We start from the raw sequence: 14,463 nt of genomic DNA, 5'->3' as shown, positions 1-14,463 counted from the left end.
GGACAACTATCAGTCGGGAGGCTCTGGATGTGTGACCAGACGCCTCTCGCTACTTACTCTTCGCTTGTAGACAAATCTGTTAACAGTGCTTACCTCGTGTGGTCCTTATTAGTGTGGTTGTTATTATTGGTGTCTAGATTGGCTTCAACCCGTGTATTACGCTGACTGTTGGCCTCTAGTCCTCCCCCCCATAGCTGTGTTTTCCTACAGCCTCCTTTTTGTTAGTTTGTGCCACTTTGATAGTGAGGGGTTGTTTTGTTGCTATTTATTTGCTAGTATCTATTTCTTTGTACTTAATGAGGCTCCTTTTTTAGAGTCCTCCCTTTGTTGGTTGCTTAGTTAAACCTGCGCCCTTTTGGGCCCCTTTGTTTACTCCAGGCTGCGTGCCTTCCATTTTTGTAATATTGTTATTCAATAATATTCTTGTAATAATTACCAATTCCAACTGGTGTGTGTTGCTTTCCCTTTTCCCCTAGTTGGGACATAACACTGCATGTGACAGCTTACGCTCTGTTCTCATTGGAATCAATTAAAAAAAGATGGCTAAAAGGGGCTGTGTGGATATGTGGTCCCCTATACTCTCAGTCTTACCAGAGTCAGAGTTGAGAGGTGTTGCGGTGCGGCTGGAGGCCTGAGCGCTTCTGGAACAAAAGCTGAAGAAGTCCTGAATGTGGGAGGAGAGCAGCTGCCTCCAGGATCCGTTCACATCGTCCATCAGGACGGAGTGGATGATGAGCGGCAGCAGCCTCTGACAGCAGTCCACCCTCACCTGGAGACACAGGCAGGAAGTAAACACAGGGATTTTAGACGTTGCAGACCTTTTTTCACGCACACAAATCTATAGAACACAATACAGGAAATGGAAAGCCCCCAAAAAGCAGAATAAGGCCTCTTTAAACGTCTGTGTGCTCACCAGACACAGCGGTCGGGACAGCAGCAGAGCTTCACTCTTGACCCCCCCCGCTGTCCAGCAGGGCGGTGCACAGAGCCTTCAGCCAGGCCTTGTGTCCGCCCGCCCGGGGGATCCAGAAGTCCTGACTCTCCAGCTTCTGCCTCGCCCCCAAACTCTCCTCCTCACTCACAGCTGCACCCTGAGGAGGGACCACAGACACACAGATGTTACACGGGCATACAGAAAAACACACTAATACATATTTGTATTTCAATGCTTTGTGTTTGTAAAACAGTTTTTTATTTAGAAAATGGGTCTAAAACATGTAAGGTTTGATTTTTACATATTTGTTATTGGTATACATATGATAGATATGACACAAAAACCTGGTAAACCCACCGTCTTCTTGGCCTTTCTGAAGGGGTTGAGGTAGGTAAGCATGGGGTCTCTGTTGTCTTTGTGTTGCGCCCAGAAGTCGACTCCGGACTGAGTTGCGAGGATGTTCTTCAAACACTGACCAGCTGCTTTCCTCACCTCAATACTGGCACACACACAACACAGGAAAGTGTTATAAATCTCCTAAAGTAAAAATAAACCAATACGTAGTCAGATTTTGGATTTCTGAGATCTAGAAATTGGCATACCGCTGTTGTGTGAGTGCATCGTTCATGCAGTTGAGGATGATGTAAAGACACTGGGACTCAGTGGAGGTGAAGAGAGAAACAGCTTTCTCATAGAGGGGGTCTCTGCCGTGCAGCAGGGCGATGGTGGAGAAATCTATCGGACCCAGCTCTCCCAGACAGCTGCCCGCCGCCTCTGCAGAGACAAGGTTAACGCAGATTAATCACGTTTGACGAGCGCAGATGTTGACCATGAATACCAGTGAAAGGCAAAGAAAGCGAGAGACATGTGTTACACTGACTGGAGACCACCGGACATCAGTAAAAACCAAGAACCAACCAACCTGATTTCTCTTAGCAGTTTGTCATGCATTTCTTTATTACAACACTCCCCAAAAAACAAGTAAATACTACTGGACTGTATACTGGAAAAGTCAACACCATATATCTGTAGACCCTCCCAAAGCAGAAGGGAAAACCCGAGAGAAACCCCACGATTAATGGTAAAGAATGGGATAAACTGATATTTATTTCATACCCAGAATGTCAGCTCCTCCGGGGTGGTTGGCAGCGAGCTTACAGAGCTGCAGCAGACTGAGGACCAGCTTCACCAGCATACTGTCAGAGGGCTCGGCTACAGGGGAGATGAGAGACATTTAGAACAAGCTCGCAGGACACCTAACATGCCACAACTATTTATGCATTTTCCTTCATCTGGCTTGGTACCGAGGCACTCTTTGAGCAGCTCTCTGATCTGGTCCTTGTTGTCGTGCAGCTGCCGGGTCAGCTCCTTCAGACCCTCCAGTCGGGTCAGAGGTAAGGAGTCACATGACGTCACAGAGAGGAAGTGGGCTATCTCCTGTTAAAGGGAGAACACAGAGGATATAGGTCAGCAATGAGATTTATTTTGCTTTATCATTGACAACTCATTGACATTTCTACCAGTGACGTGCGGTCAAGGGAGGCAGAGTGTCACCTAAATATAGCTGTTACAAAAAGTAGAAAAAGAAAACAATGGAATAAATACTATATGTACATGTTTTTCCACTGATTTGTGTTATAAATGTTATTTTTGTTCGATTCCAAGACGTTTTGATGGTCAAAATCGCCAAAATGCGAAGCTCCACTGCAAACACAGAGAGAAGTCAAAGTTGTAAAATGCACTAAAAGCCAAATCCAGAGTTATTTTCTCTCTCCATTCATCTGACTGAGCCTAGAGCGTGAGATCGGAGGCGGGGCTTAGGCAAAACTCAAGTGTGCATCGAATCCATACAGGCACTTTTGTCATTTTTAGGGCATTACCTCTCTGAGTGTGAAGGTCCCAGTGTTGTATTTGAGCTTGTGCTGCACAGACCGCAGCTCTCTGAACTCAGGGAGGTCCGGGAAAGGCTCCAACCGGCTGATGGCTCCTTTTAACTTCTGCTGATTCTCTATCACCAGGAACTGCAACAGGCTGAGCACCTGGAGGAGAGACGAGCGACAGTGAGTGGCACGTAAATGCTGAGAGATTGTTTTTCACTCTTAAGCAGGGGTAAATGCAAAACAATAATACATGTCTACCAGATTCTATAGGTCCTGGAAACCTCTATCAAATAATCCAACCTTCTGTCTGGATGCAAAAGTCAAAACATTCTCGTTTTCTTGTGGTTTCAAAAGGAATATTTTTGAGCTTCTCATTTGGTTGGGCGATTAATGGTTGTTTTGTCAACTGCATAACACACCAGCAAGTGGCATTTTAAGGTAATGCAAGCCTTCTTACGCATAGCGATGTTTCAGTCGTCTGCACGTATACTTGCAATTCATTCATTTCAAAGTGATAATTCCGTATAATATCTTGGATAATATCGCCATATTGCCATATCAATCAAGTCAAAATATTCACAATGAGTTATTTTTCCATCAGGTTCATATGTTAGCAGAATCTTTTGAGTAGACTTCGCTGTATCTTACCTGCTGCGTGACGGCGGGCCGGCTGGTCACCTGAGCGGTGAGCGTCCCGACGATGACCTGCAGGTGGCAGTCCAGAGCGTCGTCACAGAACTGCAGCGCGGCGCGACACACAGAGGTCAAGAGGTCGCAGCACAGAGAGAGGCTGCGGGTAGAGACCTCGTCACACTGAAGCGCTCTGAGGAGGAGAGGAACATCACAGTGAGCAGTGTGGGTGTAAACAGCAACACAACAGTAAACACTATAAACTAACTGATAACAGAAATACTTAAATACAGGAAATTGGGTTTTCTTGAAAGTTGCGCCATTTTAGAATTAAATAAATAATATAATAACTAAATCAAATATTAAATAAATGATTACAAGAAAGAATGTGCAATAAAAAAGATAAAATAAGATATAATCATACATTTTTTTATTAAAACATAACAAATTAAAGTAAATTGTCCATTAAAAGATACAATAAAAAAAGCATAGGGCTTTACCTACGCTGACCCCATTTTGCTGCCCCCCTCTGTGGGATGATGAAAGGATTTCTGATGCCTATTCTCACGTCCTGCGTCTGTTACCTGTGAGTGTGTGTGTGTGTGTGCGCACCTGCTGTTGATGTAGTGGATGAGTGTGTAGATGATGTCTCTGAGGACGAAGGCCCAGGCTCCTCCGAGGCCGTCCTTCACCTCTCGGAGCAGCAGGCTGACGAACAGGTGATACATGAGGAGGATGCGGTGGCGCTCGTAGCTGTTGGTCGTCTCCGCTGCTCGCTCACACACCGCCAGCAGAATCCTCTGGATGGAGATCTGCAGCACAGAGAGGGGACGGCAATTACAACAATATTATATACAGCAGAGAGAAAATACAGTTCAAGGTTCAAGGTTCTTTATTGTCAAACTGACATAGCTACAGAGTAATTATGTTGTTGAAAATCTTATGTCACAGGCTTCTCCAACAATGCAACATAATAATAATACAGATAGTAAGAGTAATACAAAAAGAAAAATAGTTATAAAATAAAGTGAGTATGTGGAATAGTGCAGTACGAGTCTATATACAAGTTATTGGAATGATATATATTAGATATTAGATATATATTACTGAGTAGGAGATGAATGTTTTGAAATTATTCCAGCAGTTCAATTGTTTAACAGTCTCACTGCCCGCGGGAAGTTGTTGGGTCAATGTAAGCCCTGTGTCAACATAGTGCCTTTTTCTGGGTGCTAGCGTCTGTGTTTTGGAGCTTTTACTTGTATTATTTCAGCGGGGAATCGGATTTTCATTTAATTTTAGAATAAAATAAAATAGAAGTTAAATAAAATAGAATATTATATAAACATAAGGAGGAATGTGCAATAAAATATTGAATAAAATCAAAAGAATAACATTAAAAAATAATATATAAACGTAAGAAATGTAGGTAAAATGTCTTATAAAAGATATTATAAAATAAATAAATTAAAAGAAAGGAGGTGAAGTGTATTTTGCGATGAAACGCTTGGAGCAGGGTCTTTCCGCCACTGACAGAAAGAGACACCTGCTGGACACAGGTCCTAAAAGACGTGTAGTTACACATTTTGAAAAGTCTTACCGGTGTTTTTGACAGGATGGCGACCAAAGACTTGTGGTTTGCGCTGTGACACTTGCTGAGGTAGTCCAGTGTCGCTTTAATCACATAAGAGCTGAAGTACGGTGGGTTTGGTACGGGGTCCAGTTCACTGAGAGGCATTAAACAGATGTTAATTTAACAATTACGATTTATAGAAAGACACACTTATTAACTTTAATAAATAACCCTCATAAACACTGGGGTAAATGAGGAATAAACGAATGAAGAAATACATTAAATATTTGAACTTCCATTACCCTATGAAGCACTTCAGGTCTCCTTTCTCCTCTTCACTTCCTTCATACAGAGTCATCAGCAGCTCCACCACTATGTCCGCCAGGTTACTATGGATCAGACTGTCTATTTGCTGCAGACACAGGAACAAACATGGAGAAAAATGTGTAGCGTGAGTCAATTTGTTGCTGAACTTTTGGATTTCCGCCTTCACAGACCATTTACATGCACATGAACCTATACAACACTCTACAGCAGCGGTTCCCAACCTTTTTCAACTCAGGGCCCACATAAGAATCTAAAGAATGTTCGCGGCCCACATTCAACCATAAACAATACGGAGGCTGAATAAAGTTCTGATTGGTCAATTCAGAACATGTGACACGTTGTAAATCCAGTAGTACAGACCGCTGTCAAGGACTGTAATGGCCGTTGCTAAGGAGGATCAAGAAAGAGAAAGGAAAGGAGGTTCAAATAAAAAAAAAAATCTTAAACACAAATCATAATGTTTTGCAAATTATTTGGCGGCCCACTTGCAATGCCTTCACGGCCCACTAGGGGGCCACGGCCCACAGGTTGGGAACCGCTGCTCTACAGGAAAGCGAAACCCCTAACAGGGCCTTTTTGAAACGGCTGTGTTTACCTGTTTACCCAGACAGCTGGCGTCTTTGAGCAGGTCGTACACTCGGTGAGCTTTCTCTCTCTTCTGAGCCACCTGAGCATCCTGGCCCGACAAGGCGAAGTACGGCAGGATGTTGACCATGATCTTAGGGAAACAGTCGGCCAGTAGCTCTTTCCAGTCCTTCTCCAGGTACCTGCCGATGGACTTCACCTGCTCAAAGTCATCCAGGAAGACCAGGTGGGGGATCAACACCTGGTAGGAGGACCTTTAAAGGAGACACAAGGATTTTCAAAGGTTATGTTCCTAAGTTATGTTTACGACAGGGACTTATGCCGTGAGCAAGTTCTTGTGTATAAAATGTGAAAATACAGAAGTGTAGTCACTCACTTGTAGAACTCTTCTACTGCGTCGTGGTCCAGGAGGGTGAAGGGGAAGGATCCCAGGGTGTAGCGATCGTCAGACTGTCTCTGCGCGAGCCACTCAGCCACCAGGTAGTACAGGTGAGAGCTGACGAACGTTTTCACGCTCCTGTAGCCCAGCGCTCTGGAAACACTGCACAACATCTGGGAGGAAACCAAACACAGGAACATGGGACTTAAAGGGGACCTATCATGCAAAATGCACTTTTGTACGTCTTGTATACATGAATATGTGTCCCCGGTGTTCCAGGGAACTCACCAAGTGTCAGAAAACACAACCCTCTCTATTTTCCTCCATACCCAAATCTCTAAAAAAGGGGCTGCAACGGATCTGATCAAAACTGATCCAGATTTGAACACTGTCCTGACGTCAGGACGGTGGCGCTACGGCTATTGGGCCAACTCCACCAATCAGGAGGAGACAGCCACGGCCATTGCCGTTCGAAAGCCCTGGAGACGCTGTAGTACATATGCCAGGCCTGTAGATGGTGCTGTTCTCACAGAATCAGCCCTTGCAAAAACAGAGCTAAACATTTTCAAATTGAGCGAAATGAGGCATGGCTAAAATGCATGATCTGTTTGGTATTTTGAAAAAAAAAAAGTATAAATATGCCTTATATAGGTATGGTCCTACACTATATTATTCAAATATAGCATGATAGGTCCACTTTAAATCACCTATCATTTTTATAGGGCAATGTTTTGCATGAAAACAAACTTAAACTAATACATATGCTTACTCAAATTTCAGACAAAGGGATGCAAAGCCCCGTTCACAATATGGATGTTACAATATTTGGCACAACTATTTAATAAGTAAGTAAGAAAGTAAATGAGTATAATATAGACACAATATATTAAGTAGTGTATTAATATTATAATTGATGAATGATGCTGAAAAACGGATTATCGCATGAATAAGAACTCACTGTAGAAACATATTAATTAATTACAGTGCTGGTATACAAGAGGCCTACACTGCCTTGTCCAACTAGACAAAGTCGCACATATTTTATTATTATTTTGTAGAAAATGTTGTCATTTCGCCATAAGTTCTCACCTTAAAACCTCAAATCAGCAATTGTTTGTTAATACATTTCCCCAATGCACAGTTCCCTGTATTTGTACCTTCTTGATGAGCTGCTCCTCGATGTTGTTCTCCTTGTAGGACTGGAAGAGGGCGAACAGAGACTGCTTCTCACAGACGGGGCTGCAGCACATCACCACAGACAGACTCTTCAGCAGCGCCGCCTTCCTGTTGAACACCTCGTCCTGCTGCTCCTCTGCAGAGCTGCTCCTCTGTGCGCCACACACACACACACAGCAAGCATCAGGACACACACACACACACAGCAAGCATCAGGACACACACACACACAGCAAGCATCAGGACACACACACAGCAAGCATCAGGACACACACACACACAGCAAGCATCAGGACACACACACACACACAGCAAGCATCAGGACACACACCCACACACACAGCAAGCATCAGGACACACACACACCACACACACAGCAAGCATCAGGACACACACACACACACACACACACACACAGCAAGCATCAGGACACACACACACACAGCAAGCATCAGGACACACACACACACACAGCAAGCATCAGGACACACACACACACACAGCAAGCATCAGGACACACACACACACACAGCAAGCATCAGGACACACACACACACACACACACACACACACACACACACACACACACACACACACACACACACAACACACAACACACACAACACACACACACACACACACACACACACACAACACACACACACACACACACACACACACACACACACACACACACACCACACCACACACACACACACACACACACACACACACACACACACACACACACACACACCACACACACCACACACACACACACACAGCAAGCATCAGGACACACACACACACAGCAAGCATCAGGACACACACACACACAGCAAGCATCAGGACACACACACACACACAGCAAGCATCAGGACACACACACACACAGCAAGCATCAGGACACACACACACAGCAAGCATCAGGACACACACACACACACAGCAAGCATCAGGACACACACACACACAGCAAGCATCAGGACACACACACACACACAGCAAGCATCAGGACACACACACACACAGCAAGCATCAGGACACACACACACACAGCAAGCATCAGGACACACACACACACACAGCAAGCATCAGGACACACACACACACAGCAAGCATCAGGACACACACACACACATACACACACACACACACACACACACACACACACACACACACACACACACACACACACACACACACACACACACACACACACACACACACCACACACACACACACACACACACACACACACACACACACACACACACACACACACACACACACACACACACACAGCAAGCATCAGGACACACACACACAGCAAGCATCAGGACACACACACACCAAGCATCAGGACACACACACACAGCAAGCATCAGGACACACACACACAGCAAGCATCAGGACACACACACACACAGCAAGCATCAGGACACACACACACACACAGCAAGCATCAGGACACACACACACACAGCAAGCATCAGGACACACACACACACAGCAAGCATCAGGACACACACACACAGCAAGCATCAGGACACACACACACACACAGCAAGCATCAGGACACACACACACACAGCAAGCATCAGGACACACACACACACATACACAGCAAGCATCAGGACACACACACACACACACACACACACACACACACACACACACACACACACACACACACACACACACACACACACACACACACACACACACACACACCACACACACACACCACACACACACACACACACACACACACACACACACACACACACACACACACACACACACACACACACACACACACACACACACACACACACACACACACACACACACACACACACACACACACACACACACACATTTATGAGAGCACATTATGAACTCACTGGGAGCCTCATTCCTTCCTGAGCCTTCAGGTAGACGTTCTCGAAAGCCGCCTGCTGGTGTTTCAGCAGCAGCATCTTCCTCTTATCCAAACGTCCTGGTCTCATCTCAAGAAACAACCTGGTCCAACACAGAAAAACAAGTCAAAAAGAGACCTGCTTTCCTTACTAAATTGACAGTGCAACATTTAAAAAGATGCAGTAAAATTAAATACCGCTGTCCAAAAATTGGTTTGACATGAAAATTTCAATCAAAAATGATTTGCCCAGGTCAGGGGCTGAAAAACCTTTTTGCAGACATTTTAAAAATACGTTTGAGGAACACTGTCTCACCTCTCCACGGACATGGCCACCAGCATGCGGACCTGGTGGTGTGCGTCGGCGAGGTGAGAGGGGAGGAGGACAGACACGGGGTGATCCACCTCTCTGATACTCAACACCGCCCACTCACAACACGGGTCGGCCTGTCAAGAATCACAAGAAGAGGCGATGCTAAATCAACAAGAAAACAATCTAGACAGCATTACAGGTCAATGAAAGTAAGTGCTTTTGATTTTGGGATAACAGTTAAACCTGATCATGCATCAGTCATTTAATGAATTACATTTTAACAGCATGGGCAACTTTGAGTAGTTCTGACTTTGGGAACCACAAAATGCAAAAAGTCTGCTTATCTTTAAGGTGCTAGAAGCTTCAATGACTCCAAACTGATACAATAGACCAAATAGGGTTAAAGCCTGCATGAATCTAAGTGTGCTGATATCTTGCCCATCAGTTTGTGCACATAAAACATTGAAATCAGCTTTAAAATGGTGACTCAAAAAACACTTAAAGGTGGGGTAGGTAAGTTTGAGAAACCGGCTCGAGATACACTTTTTGTTATATTCCATGGAATGCTCTTAACATCCCGATAGCAATAAATATCTTAAGTGCTTTGACAAAAAATCCATAAAAAAAATGTCATCTGTGGAAGCTGTAGTACTGTAAAAAGCACGACCAATCATTTTAGCCGGGCTAAAATAACTGGATGGCCTACCTGCCTGTCAGCCTTCCATCTGTGCACAAACTTATCTCGTGCCCTCATTGGTCATGTGCACGTTCGTGTGTGTTGGAGGAGGGGCTCTGTAAGGAAGTGGCAGATTTTCTCCGGCTGTGTATTTTCAAATTCTAGCGCACTCAAGCTGGTTTCTCCAAAATTACCTACCCCACCTTTAAGCACTTACGTCAATCATATAACTGAGCCTCATAATCCAAGTCAAATATATAATCAAGATAGAAAATCAGTATTTCATGGTTGTGCAGATACAATAACTTCCTCTGTGAGAGCTCACCTCCAGCAAGGCAACCAGACATCTCACTAAAGCGGCTCGTACAGCTGCAACACATTTCCCCGTTTGGCTCAGGAAACTGAAACACAGCATGGCAATTCTGTTAGCTTCAAAAACTGAAACACTAACGAGATACAGACAGTGGATAAGAATTCAATGTGTGATTCATGCTCTCTCTCTTAAACTGCAGCCATCCCTTTAAAAATATAATTAAACCTAATAACTTAAAGACTATGATTTCCTGTGAAAACCAGGAACCATTTTACACCCTTCATCCGCCCCCCCCCCCCATGCATGCTTATGTTTATAAACTGATGCTGCTGACCAGAATCCAGACACCACTTGCAGCAGAGACCCCTGAACGTGTCTCATCTCCTCTGGGATGTGTTGGGTTTTCCCGAGGCTCATGATGGAGGGTAACAGACCCAGCAGCACAGCGGCACAGATCTCCTGGTCCTGACGGTGCAGAGAACACAGGTCCCTGCACACACAGCACGACAAATACATTAAAAACACAAGATTTTACGGATGCATTTTAAAATAAAACTGTATAACAGAAAGATTTCCCTACGCTAGAGGACGAAGCAATGTATCAAAATCCTCCGGAGAGAGCGAGTCCTCCGCAGGAAGCTTCTTCAGCAGGAGCAGGTACTGGAAGACAAGCAGATACAAACGCTCATCAGATGAACCGTCACTGCCTCTGAAGAGATGACTCTCCACAGCAGCTGCTACCCCACCATGTTGAGGTGCAGAGCCTTGTTGAAGTCCACCTGCTCGGCCAGCAGCAGCAGCAGCAGCCGGCGCCGCACCTCCTGCGGTTTGAAGAGCAGAGCGTGGACGGGCTGCATGGAGCCGCACTCACACAGGAAGTCCAGGACGGCCAGCAGAGCCAGGTCCTGCTGGGCCAGATGATCCTCTGCTAACAGACTCTTTGCACCTAAAAGGAGGAGAGAAAAACCAACATTATTTATCATCCATCATATTTTGATCAGGTCCTATTCTGCTATTTTGGAGTGTTCCCTTTCCTGTCGTGTGTTTTATAGGTTTCTGTGCATGTAAATGGTCTGCAAAGGCTACAATCCCAGAGTTCCTTCCAGAGGGAGTTTCTCTCCCATAATAAATGACACCAAATGTTGTCTTCCACATTCAGATCACGTTATCTCCTCTCACCCGGCCCACAGGAGCCCTCTGTGCTGTCTCCCTGCTGTCTGTGGGTCCCGTTGCTGCTGTGGGACTCATCCCCCTCCTCAAACAGGTCGATGTCGTCCCCTTGTTGGGTTCTGGTCACGTCCCAGTCCTCCTCCATGTGGTCGTCTTCATCCACAACACTCACTCTCTTTGAGACACTGCTTAGCTGAGACAGGGAAGGAAGTGAGTTGAATTCATCGTTTCAGTTCGTGATTCTCTCTTTTTATTTAATCTTAGGCCACTAATATCTTATATACTTATATCTGCGTTGTATTAGATACTGTATACACATTTTTTAGCTTACCAACAGTTTGCAGATCTCAGCCAGTTCACTGAGAAGACTGGCCGGCAGAATCTTAATGAACAGAGTGGACCAGATGGGACAGATTTTATCCTGGGAAAAGAAGAAAAAAATAACTAATAGCTCTTGGAATCCTATTTTCAATATGTCAGTGTTGATTGGCTTGGTATTGAGGCTGTAGGCAGTCCAAAAAAAGAAGGTGCCAGGGGCTAAGCACAGTGAGAAAAAGATGTGCTTTACTCCTTGCATTCGTTTTTACCATTTAATCCAAAAAGCCGGCAAAAAAACAACCCATTCCAGTACCAGTTACTGTTGGTGCAATTGCAAGCGCCCTGGATGTGTAATTGTGGTGGAAATGATTGCGATTACAAGTGCGATGGATATTGCGGTCAACAAAAATCTTCCCGACTCACTGACCATGAAAAACCCAAGTGAGCAGGCGAGAGCAGTCAGGTGTGTGTGTTACATAGATTTCAGCATAATGCATCCCATGATGATGGAGGCTTTAGTCACCTTGTTATTTCTGCAGGCTGACTGTGTGCAGAGCTTCATGACGGACCTCAGTGTGCTCATGGTTCCTTCCTCTGCCATCTTCACTTTCACACCGGAAACAAAACCGCTGAAGTCCTGGGCCAGAGCCTGGTGACAAACACACACCGACAAACTTAATACATGCTTTAATGCTTTGACAAATTATTTAACCTCTTAAGCCCTGAGCCTGTTTTTCAGGTCTCAGGCTCGAAAATGACATTCCCAGAACAAATGACCATATCTTCCCTTCTAAAAGGGTTAAATTAATAATCTTTTTTCTCAAAGTAATGATAAACCTGTGAGTTGGATGTAGAAAAGTCAGAATCAATATAGATGTTTTTTATTTTAAAGAAAATTCAGATTTTACATAGTAAAAAACTGTAAATTATAGTGTCTGTCCAAAAATTCTTTTTTACAGATAGTGAAAACTACCCTTGGATGATGGGTTAGTAGACTAAAAGCTTTAGGAATCCAAAGTACAACATATAATAAGTACCCTGTATCAAGATTGATGCAAAACAAGTGAAATTTGACCTTTTTAGAGAGATTTAGCCAAAAAACCCCACTTCTGGGGTCATTTGGGTGGATTTGACCTATCTCTGGCCCCCCTTGGTCGATTTTGATGAATGAAATCTCTTAATAACCGCTAGAGCCAATGGAATCGAGGGAAAGTTATATACACACCAAAACGTTAACAAATAAGGAGTGAGAGTGACGCGTTACCAAAACCGGAAGCTGCATACACTCTGGTGGCTACCATTAGCAGCTAACTTTTCCGCTCCGATTTTTACATAAAAAATTGAATTATGGATTATAAATAATTTTTTAAAAGGAACAGGTACATTATCAACCTATGGATCAACAGTTGTAGATTTTTTTTTTTCGTTTTAATGCCATTGAACACGTCTTTTGACCTAATTGACAGCTACGGTGAGACGATCTGCCGTAAAAGCTCCGTAAAGGTACGTGTTGTGATGTCTGTGTTTGCTTCCCCTGTCGCAAGTTCGGATCGCTCAGTGATGATACTATACCTAAATAATCAGTGGAGTCTCAGCTTTAATCGGCTATATTGTATGTGCAGCTACGATAAGTAATAAGGGTATCTTTATCTTGAATTGTGTGCCGCAGTGCGTTAGAATTTTTTCGCTCAGGGGTCATTTAGACGCTTCTTATGAGACTTGTGTTTTGTTTTGGTAAAAATGGTTCATATCTTCAGTTAGCTGAGATTCTTCCCGTTAATCTGGTGCTACACATTAATAGTTTCATAAATGTTAAGAAGCCCTGAGACATTATCTCGAAAACAAAACGGTGGGAGGGGTCCAATGGGGGGACCGCCGTGCTTAAGAGGTTAAAGAGGCTCTATTCTGCTCATCTTAGGTTCGTATTAGTATTTTAGTCTCTCTACTGTGACATGTCTCCATGCTTTAATGTTCAAAAAGCTCTTTATTTGTCTCATACTGCCTGTGCTGCAGCACCTCTTTTCACCCTCTGTCTGAAACCAGAGCCCAGTCTGCTCTGATTGGTTAGCCTATCACGTAGGATGTGTAGGAGCGCTAGCCAATGGAAGCGCACATGTTACATCAGTGGTGAACCGTCAGGGCCTTCAAGGTATTCAGAGAATACCCTGGAACACTCGATTTAATTATATAAATAAAATGTAATAAAATGTATATAAAATGAATAAATGAGAATGGTATCTGTGTTGTTGATCTGTAATAGATACAGTGTTA

General features: G+C 44.1%; 1 protein-coding gene across 1 annotated transcript in view; it reads right to left on the bottom strand.

Annotated features, from left to right (window-relative positions):
• atm (ATM serine/threonine kinase) overlaps positions 1-14,463 on the bottom strand; it is a 41,507-nt gene that overhangs the window by 15,592 nt on the left and 11,452 nt on the right. The window contains 24 exon segments of the mRNA XM_034114659.1: positions 592-769; positions 914-961; positions 963-1,091; positions 1,292-1,433; positions 1,537-1,708; positions 2,051-2,146; positions 2,239-2,371; positions 2,815-2,973; positions 3,463-3,637; positions 4,057-4,256; positions 5,042-5,168; positions 5,317-5,426; positions 5,937-6,180; positions 6,303-6,478; positions 7,463-7,633; positions 9,389-9,506; positions 9,719-9,849; positions 10,717-10,792; positions 11,039-11,194; positions 11,285-11,364; positions 11,451-11,650; positions 11,884-12,067; positions 12,206-12,295; positions 12,716-12,841. Of these exon segments, the coding sequence (XP_033970550.1) occupies positions 592-769; positions 914-961; positions 963-1,091; positions 1,292-1,433; positions 1,537-1,708; positions 2,051-2,146; positions 2,239-2,371; positions 2,815-2,973; positions 3,463-3,637; positions 4,057-4,256; positions 5,042-5,168; positions 5,317-5,426; positions 5,937-6,180; positions 6,303-6,478; positions 7,463-7,633; positions 9,389-9,506; positions 9,719-9,849; positions 10,717-10,792; positions 11,039-11,194; positions 11,285-11,364; positions 11,451-11,650; positions 11,884-12,067; positions 12,206-12,295; positions 12,716-12,841 (3,421 nt within the window).

The sequence above is a fragment of the Trematomus bernacchii genome, unplaced genomic scaffold (genome assembly GCF_902827165.1).
Source record: "Trematomus bernacchii unplaced genomic scaffold, fTreBer1.1, whole genome shotgun sequence".
Lineage (NCBI taxonomy): Eukaryota > Metazoa > Chordata > Actinopteri > Perciformes > Nototheniidae > Trematomus > Trematomus bernacchii.
The sequence above is the reverse complement of the archived record's forward strand: the minus strand, read 5'-3'. Positions and strand labels throughout refer to the sequence as shown.